We start from the raw sequence: 9,331 nt of genomic DNA, 5'->3' as shown, positions 1-9,331 counted from the left end.
TTTTGTTGATGTTTTTAGATTTTTGTAGATGCAGATTAAGGGGCCTACAATACATTGTAATTAGAAAAGTTTATATTTCCATTTAAATGGATCCAAAATAACCCTAATTATGTAATATATCGTGTGTGTGTGTGTGTGTGTGTGTGTGTGTGTGTGTGTGTGTGTGTGTGTGTGTGTGTGTGTGTGTGTGTGTGTGTGTGTGTGTTTATTTTGGGTTGTTCCCAGATAAAAACAACTCCTCGGCTTTAATGAGTTTAAATACATTTTTAAAAGAGTGTATGTATTTCTTTGCTTTTCTTTGCTTTTTTTTTTTTTGCACGTCGACCCGCTCGATTCGCGCGGCGGGTCATCGTGACGTCACAACGAACCTGCCGCCTCTCTGGGTGGTGATTGGCCGGGCGCGCTGAGTCGTAAGGAGCCGCGCGCGCTCTGATTGGCTGCGGCGGGCGGTCCCACAGGTATGCTTTTACTCATAGACGGGACGTCGGGGCAAAAAAGTGATCAATCCCCAATTGGACAACATTTTGGCAGTCCTGCGCGCGGATGTGAGAGAAGATCGAGGGCGTTTGGGGCTCTGGTTATTTTGTGATAGAAAAAAAAAAAAATCAAGGACTATTTTGGTGTTTCTCCTCTGATTTCTTTTCACCGTCAAATAAACATTTCTTGTGCCGTTTTGGCGTAAACACCCGGATTTCCTTAGCAGGGAGTGTGTGTACGAGTGGAGACTCACCAGGTAAGAAACTGCCCTCAATCCAAATTTCTTTTCTTGTTGTTTCGTTCATTTAAAAAAAGAGTGTGTTGCGCGTTAAAAATAATCACGTGTTCAAGCTCACACTGTTTTTGGTTCAGGAAACAGTTTTGCGACATGCAACTTTTTTCAATACACTTCGGTTTGCGAATGTGCGTTTCACCCCCACCCTCCAAATTAATTGTGCAAATGTGTCATTGTTTATGCAGCTCGTAACTGCTGCGTGAAAAAGCGACGAGAGTTTGGGTTTGGGGGGGTTGACTCGGTTTACAGAGTCGATAAGGTTTCTGGCTGTAAATGAAGGAGCCCCCCCACCAACACCACCACCACCACTACATAAACCGCCCCACCCACCCCCTCTGAGTCTAATCTAAATGGCTAAGACGGATCATTTGCACAGTTGCTGATGATTTACATTTGGTTTAAAGCGGTGGATTCTTTTGTCTGTCTGCTCTAAACGATGGCTGATCCATACGAATGCGCGCGACAATCAAAAGCGCACCATGTCTTTAAACCAAAAACTTTGTCTTTAAAAAACAAGTGATTTGGTACAAAACTCCGACATGACAAAAAAAAAAAGCTGCGAAACGAGTTCGGATCCTCGCAAATCATTTCGTCCAGGAGCCTAAAGCACAAATTCCACTCGAGTCTAAAGTCTTAAATTAGTTTTTGTTGTTTTATAGAATTATTATTTTTTAATAATAAAGTTTTTGCTTTTTTTAAAAAAAAAAATAAAGGTCAGTCCTGAACTTAAATCAAAACTTCAATTCAATTAGAACATTTAGAAAGCGTTTAATGTCTAATCTTAGTTTGTTTTTGAAACTTTTTTGCGTAATTGTTGAGACGCGCTTGTGCGTTCGTGTTCACGTAGCAAAGCCTGAAATATGGCACGCATTTCTATTATAGAATGTAAATTCGGTTTATTGGCCACTACATAATAAAATGAGTTGAAAATAAATCCTATACAATTAAAAAGTAAATGTAACTGATCATCACATTCGTCGATCACTGGATGTATTCATTTATTTATTTTAATAAATGCTGAAAGTTTGAGAGTTTGTGGTTGTAAATGTGCAGAAAGTGTGAACGGCCAATTAGTGTGTGAAGTCGTGCTGATTAGTGGAGTGTGAAATGAGGTGATTAGGACGCTGTTTATATTTCTGATTGATCCCTAAAGGACAAGTCAGCGTTTTTCTTTCTTTCTTTCTTATGGATTTTCCAGCAGTCAGGATAATTTTGTTATCTGGATAATTAATGGTCGAGACCTGCATGATGTCGGGTTTTTCTGTGAAGTCCAAACAGAAGATGTTTAAAGCGTCATTATTATTATCATTTCAGATTCCAAATCTCTCTCTCTCTCTCTCTCTCTCTCTCTCTCTCTCTCTCTCTCTCTCTCTCTTTATATATATATATATATATATATATATATATATATATATATATATATATATATATATATATATATATAATTATTATTAGATAAAGATTCAACACTATCAATAAATATTGATTATTGTATTTGTTCCTCTATTTGTAATCGGAAACCTATTTTTCCACACAGTTACTTTTTAACTGGTATTCAATTTATTTACATTTATTTACCTATTTGTTTTAAAAAATCAATCAGAGGTCTTATAACTATAACAAATATAGATATTTTTTACTATTACATGTACAATCAATTTAATCCGGAATTTTGAAAAAGTGTGGGATTTATTAATGAATGTCTTTTTTTTTTTTTTTTTTGCAAGATCTTTTAGACGAGAAACTTAAACAAGAAAAGTACAGAAAAGAAAAAGGGCCTAAAGATTCACAAGAAGAAAATGATTCAGATTGATATATGGATTCGATTTTGTTTATATTAACTTTATGGGATGGGAAAAAACGTAACTTTTAAATTGTCTTTTATTATTTTAAAATATACATTTCGTTTTATCCTGTTTAATCATTTATTATTATTATTATTATTATTATTATTATTATTATTATTATTATTATTATTATTATTATTATTATTATTATTATTATTATCAGCAGTTCACAGGTCGGTATTCACCGCGCTTTCATTCATCACTTCGTCTACTGATTTATTGATGAAGTGTGTGTTTCTCCCTCCTCTTTTCCAGGTGTGTGTGTGTGTGTGTGTGTGTGTGTGTGTCAGCTCGGCGGGGAGACTCGGACCCTCCAGCGCGGACTCCGCCGTTACCCCCACACGAGCTGCGAGAATGATGTCATACCTCAAACAGGCCCCGTACGCCGTCAACGGTCTGGGGCTCGGGGGGGCGCCCATGGAGCTCCTCCATCCTTCTGTCGGGTATCCGGGTACGAGTGCATCTCTCTCTCTCTCTCTCTCTCTCTCTCTCTCTCTCTCTCTCTCTCTCTCTCTCTCTCTCTCTCTCTCTCTCTAATAATAATGCTAAAGAAATAATAGTGAAATAATAATGCTAATAAAATGAGAAGATCCTGGAAGATTTTATAGACATTTCGTATTGTATTATAAGCGGATCTTTTCGGAAAAAGCACTCAGGAACCGTGTTAATAATTACAGTGTATTTTATCATTCTTTATCATTGTCTGATTGGTTCAATTTTAAATTATTATTAGATTAAAAAAGGAAAAAAAAAAGGATAAACGACGTTTGATTTAACGGGATGTTTGAAAGGGCGCTTAGGAACTTCTTAAAAATGGCAAATGTGTGTTAATTTTTGTCTTTATTTTATTTAATAAACAGATTCTTAATTTTGGAGTTTTTCTTTAAAGTAATAATAGTAAAATAAAAAAAATCTTGTAAGAAAAGGGAATTTCTTTTTTTGCCGAATGTTGAATTGGCCGCAAAAGTCCATAAAAACCTACCAAACATATTATATATATATATATATATATATATATATATATATATATATATATATATATATATATATATATATATATATATATATATCCGGATTGAAAAAAAAACTTGGATTGAAAAAAAAAAAAAAAAAGCCGAGCAATAATCGAATAAAAAACTAAACAAGGAGTCGGACAACTAAGTTTCTTATGTAGAAATGCGCGCGTGTACACACACACACACACACACACACACACACACACACACACACACACACACACACACACACACATCTATAATTCCATAACATTTTATTTATTGCTTCACATCCTTGTACTGTTGCATGCAAAGTAATAAGAATAGACTTCCCAAGTTTTGTGCTAGTAAAACTTTAATTAAGTGTTCAAAGGCTTGAGTGACTAATTAGACTATTACAGAATTTACTCTATAACAAGTATATATATTTTTTTATGAATAAATAAATACATGAGAGAAAAAGAAAAAAAAACCCAGCCAAAAAAATCATTGTAAGAAAATCGTAGGGATATATTTGGAGAAAATGGATAGAGAACATTTAGGCTCTAGAAAACAAAGTGCACAAGCTCACAATTTACAAGAAATAATATTTAATAATAATAATAATAATAATAATAATAATAATAATAATAATAATAATAATAATATTAATAATAAACACTAAATTAAAGCACTTATAACTGTAAACAGTTTATTGTAAATTGCTCTATATTATATGTATATATATATATTTTTTTTTAGGAATTGGTCAACCTTGTTTATTAAATGTTTGATTGTTTTTCACTTTTAAAGCTAATCCCCGGAAGCAGAGGCGGGAGAGGACCACATTCACTCGCACTCAGCTGGACATCCTGGAGTCTCTGTTCGCCAAGACACGATACCCAGACATCTTCATGCGAGAGGAGGTGGCGCTCAAGATCAACCTGCCGGAGTCCAGAGTGCAGGTAAGGGCATGTGTGTGGTGTGTGTGTGCACCGGTGTTCACACGAAATTAAGACACGTACCATTTCCAGTGGCATCATATCCCCTAGCAACATATGAAAATGGCATTATATTCCAGTTGCATATTATTCCAGTATTATCCTATTCTAGTAGCATCTTATTCTAGTGGCATCATATTCCAGTATCAACTAACAAAGTGGCATCGTATTTCAGTGGCATTATAATCCAGTAGCATAATATATTTGAATACTATCAATTTCCAGTATCAATATATTCCAGTAACATCATTTTCCAGTAGCATCATATTTCAGTAGCAACCCAATTCCCTAGCAACATTTAAATGTGGCATCAAATTCCAGTGGCATCATATTCCAGCACTATCATATTCCAGTATCACAACATTATCATATTATATATATAAAAATTTTAAAATCCAAGTACTATTGAATTTCAGTGGCAGCACATTTTAGTACTCATATTCTGGTGGCATCATATGCCAGTACTATAATTTTCCAGTAGCAACTAGCAAAGTGGCATCATATTCCAGTTGCATCGTATTAAAGCACTGTCATATTTCAGTGGCAGCATATACCAGTACTACCATGTTCCAGTGGCAGCATATACCAGTACTGTACTACCATAATACAGTTTTTGCATGTTCCAGTAGCATCATATAAATGTGGCCATCACCAATAAATCATGGATATTAGAACAGATTTGAGAATTTAATAATTCAATTGTTAGACAAATATGCCACTTGAGCTTTCCATCATCAAAACACAAATTCATGTAAAAAATTTATGTCTAAAAGCATCAACTTCAGACTTCTACATACGATACGGTATGTAGAAGTAAAATAAAATAATGCATAAATGGATTACAAAAGTGCCGGCCTATTTAGTTTATCTCCACGTGAGTTATTTACCACCTTTTAAGGCAAAGCATCAGTTCAGACTATTGGATCCTCAATATTTATGTCATGTTTCATTGGTTTATGAATCTCAAAGCGGTTTGAAATATTCAGAACGCAAACATAATTGTGCTTTTCATACTTTTAAGTTTATTCACTTGAGCTGATTTAGTCAATTAGGCTTTTAATGCCAGGATCGTTGCAGGTGATGGAGTTAGAGTGATCCCTGACAATCACTGGTGTATAATATGAAGCAATAATTAGAGATTTTTATGGGTGACTGGGTTTATATGACTGTGCCTTGGAGCAGGAAAGTACTGTTGCAAGGGAAAGATAATAGATACCATACTGTCTTGTCACTATTTCCATTTGCTTCTGCTAATCTCTTTCCCTGTTGCATGGACACTCCCACATTTCCAGTCCTACCATATTAGTTTCATCTGTTAACTTCATGTATTTCCTGGAAACCTAGGGTGCATGGTACACCTGCGTTATATTGTGTACTTATGCGTTCTCTCCCTGACCAGGTGTGGTTCAAGAACCGAAGAGCAAAGTGCCGGCAGCAGCAACAGAACAGCAACAGCAGTAACACTGGCAGCGGTGCAAAAATCCGGCCTGCGAAGAAAAAAGCCTCTCCCTTACGAGAGAGTCCCGGTTCAGAGAGCAGCGGCCAGTTCAGTCCTCCGGTGGTGTCAAATACCAGCTCGTCCTCATCGTCCTCCTCATCCTCTTCAAACTCAAACCTGGGTGGACTGGGTATGAGTAGTAGCTCCTCATCTGGGGCCACTCCCGTGTCGTCTATCTGGAGTCCCGCCCCTATATCACCCCTTCCAGCTCCTCCGACCATCCCGGACCCAGCGCCTCCGACCAGTGCGTCGTGCATGCAGCGTGCGGTTTCAGGAAGTGGAGGCCCAGCTGGGGTAGCCTCCTTCCCTGTTTCCTACAACCAGACGCCCACTTATGCCCAGAGTTACCCCAGCACTGCGTCCAGCTCATATTTCGGAAACATGGACTGTAGCTCATATTTGGCGCCCATGCACAGCCACCACCCGCATCACCCCCAGCTGAGCTCCATGGCAGGCACCGGGGTGTCTGGACACCACACGCACCCGCATCACCCACACCACCTTGGGCAGAGCAACGGGCACCACCCTCACCATCACCCGCACGCACACACGCACCAGGGCTATGGTGGTGCAGCACTCCCCTTCACCTCCTCAGACTGTGTGGATTACAAAGACTACAAAGACCAAGCTGCTTCACCATGGAAACTAAACTTCAGTGCAGACTGTTTGGACTACAAAGACCAGGCAGCTTGGCGCTTTCAGGTCCTGTGAGAAGTGTTTTTTTTTCAAGCATTTTAGTTTTTTTTTGTTTGTTTCGAAAGCCACCAAAACCATCAGTTGTGCTCTAAAGACTTGATGCAGGAGCCAGCTGAAAATGGATCTCGAGGTGGAAGTCTTCCAGTGGAGGAGATATTTTAGACTATTCTAGACTGATGTTGCAGGATTAATCCCAGGCCAAAGGTCTTTGGCTCTCAAGTCTGATGTCGGTCTGCCTTTACCGCCTTAAAAAGGACGGAAAAAGCCCTCGCTGGGAAGTAAAGAGGGGTAAAACTAAATACTGTTCCTTCTCCCTTTCTGATGTGTATCCTGGATTAGCTGTAATTGGGCTGTAATTGGGTACACTTAACAGATCCACATATTCCCTCTCCATCTCCTTGCCTTCCTCAATCCATGGCAACTCGCTGCACTTGGACTTCTTGTGTGTCTATGAAGGCAATAAATACAAACTAAAATTATTTAGTGCGATTGTCTTGCAACAGAGAAAAACTCAAATGTGAACCAAACCTTTTTTCTGTGAAATGTAAAAAAAAAAAAAAAAAAAAAAAAAAAAAAAAAAAACCTGACCCTTTTTTTTGCGTTACGTTCATGAAATAAAATATGTTTTAAATCAAATGGAATGTTTTTTCTATATCACCTTAACAATGAGAAAACCCAAGTCGTATGTTTGAAGAAATACTTTTGCTTTAATTTCATTTATTTATAGAAAATGTATTTGGGGATAGAAATGGAAGTCATGCTAAATCTAAGCGTAGAGATATTTTGTAATTTATTCAGAAAAGTTCTAAAATATAAATAATTAATAATAAAAGAAAAGTTTCTTTCGGCTTCTCCCGTTAGGGGTCGCCACAGCGGATCCTCCGCACGTTTGATTTGGCATATGTTTTACGCTGGATGCCCTTCCTAACGCAACCCTCCCCAATTTATCCGGGCTTGGGACCGACTCTGAGAGTGGCTGGGGATGGTTCCCTGACCGGGAATCGAACCCGGGTCGCAGCGGTGAGAGCGCTGCATCTTAACCACTAGACCACCAGGGGACCATAAATAATTAATAATAATAAAAAAAAAAATATATATATATATATATATATATATATATATATATATATATATATATATATATATATATATATATATATATATATATATATATATATATATATATATATGTATGAGCATGTAAAAAAATCTGAGTTTTGTCATGATACTGCTGTTACCATTTCACATTGTTCTTTTGCCAGAGACTGCTTTAGATTACAAGAAAAATAAATAGAATTGAAAAGAAAAATTAAGTGAAATATTCTATGTACAATATGAAACTTAAAAAATAATAATAATAATAATTAAGAATTAAGTATTCTATTAAATTTTATTCAATGCTTCGTTAAAAAAATTGCAAATAAAAAAAAAAAGGTTAAAAAATAAATAAACCCACACATGCCCACAAAGCTTGTGCCCACAGAGGTGCCCAAAATATTTCCCATGAAGGGGCAAAAAGAAATCAAGCATAATTGACAGCCACGGGCCGAAAGCACAGGTTACATGTAAGTAAAAAACATTTTTGGCGATACTTTCAGGAAGCTAAATAATGTAAATATGTACATTTTGGAAAAAAAAACATGTCCAACTGTACATTTGTTTTTATTTTACATCTTTTGCAGCATAAAAGAAAAAAAGATCTGTGTAATTGACATTTGTTCCTCTTCTCATACATAGAATAAAGGGGTCAAATATAAGGGCACCACAAGCCAACAAGGACCTAGTTTGGACCTGGGACCAAGTCTCTGTCCCAAACACACAGTGAACTCGAGTAACGCGTTTAAACTGGGCACAAGTCATACATTAGTACAGGGTGAAAATAAAGTTCTGACTTAAGGGACGAAAAGGAATTGTGAAGCTGTACAGTAAAGTGACTGTAGCTCCACTGAAATAAATGTTAGATCTGGAAAGATGAGACATTTGCAAGTGATAAAGATACTGTACTTGAAGTGTGTGGAGAAGAATACGGGTCAGGAAGCTACATTATTTGGCTATTTGTAACTTTTAACTTTTTCTTATCGTTCCACCAGGAGACATTTTGACACGTTTTGACACATATATATATATATATATATATATATATATATATATATATATATATATATATATATATATATATATATATATATTACAATATATACATTTAATTCATTCAATTGATTGTGTAGAAGTGTCTGCTATTTGCTACATCAGTTGTTTTTATCATGTTGATCTAAATATATTATACTGGTTTCACCTGAATAGTTTTAACCCCCAAAACATTTAGGCATCAGTTCATTGCATAAGTCATTGAATGCAAAATGGTTAAACCATAAAATTTCTATTCAACTTGTTTTTTTGTTTTTGTTTTTTTGTAAATGTGTTCAATTGATGAATTGTGCAGATGAATCTTGAATGTGACTAATGAAGGCGAATGAACGGCATCAGGTCGACTAATGATCCACCAGTTCTCTAAAATTGGTCGAAGCTAAATCTCGTGAACC

General features: G+C 36.4%; 1 protein-coding gene across 1 annotated transcript; it reads left to right on the top strand.

Annotated features, from left to right (window-relative positions):
- The first annotated feature begins 452 nt into the window (after positions 1-452).
- On the top strand, positions 453-7,424 carry otx2a (orthodenticle homeobox 2a). Its single transcript, XM_083522842.1, has 4 exons — positions 453-733; positions 2,875-3,070; positions 4,407-4,558; positions 5,994-7,424. Exons 2-4 carry the CDS (start codon positions 2,974-2,976, stop codon positions 6,801-6,803), a joined length of 1,059 nt encoding a protein of 352 aa, XP_083378968.1. The 5' UTR covers positions 453-733; positions 2,875-2,973; the 3' UTR covers positions 6,804-7,424.
- Positions 7,425-9,331: the final 1,907 nt, after the last annotated feature.

Source organism: Silurus aristotelis (genome assembly GCF_946808225.1).
Source record: "Silurus aristotelis genome assembly, chromosome: 20".
NCBI classification, from domain to species: domain Eukaryota; kingdom Metazoa; phylum Chordata; class Actinopteri; order Siluriformes; family Siluridae; genus Silurus; species Silurus aristotelis.
The sequence above is the reverse complement of the archived record's forward strand: the minus strand, read 5'-3'. Positions and strand labels throughout refer to the sequence as shown.

What these genes read in the sequence shown, in the direction of transcription:
- otx2a (XM_083522842.1), top strand. Translation starts at nt 2,974, where the DNA reads ATGATGTCATACCTCAAACAGGCCCCGTACGCCGTCAACGGTCTGGGG. An exon ending in TCCTTCTGTCGGGTATCCGG is followed by an intron (nt 3,071 to 4,406) that starts GTACGAGTGCAT and finishes TCACTTTTAAAG; the next exon opens with CTAATCCCCGGAAGCAGAGG. An exon ending in TGCCGGAGTCCAGAGTGCAG is followed by an intron (nt 4,559 to 5,993) that starts GTAAGGGCATGT and finishes CTCCCTGACCAG; the next exon opens with GTGTGGTTCAAGAACCGAAG.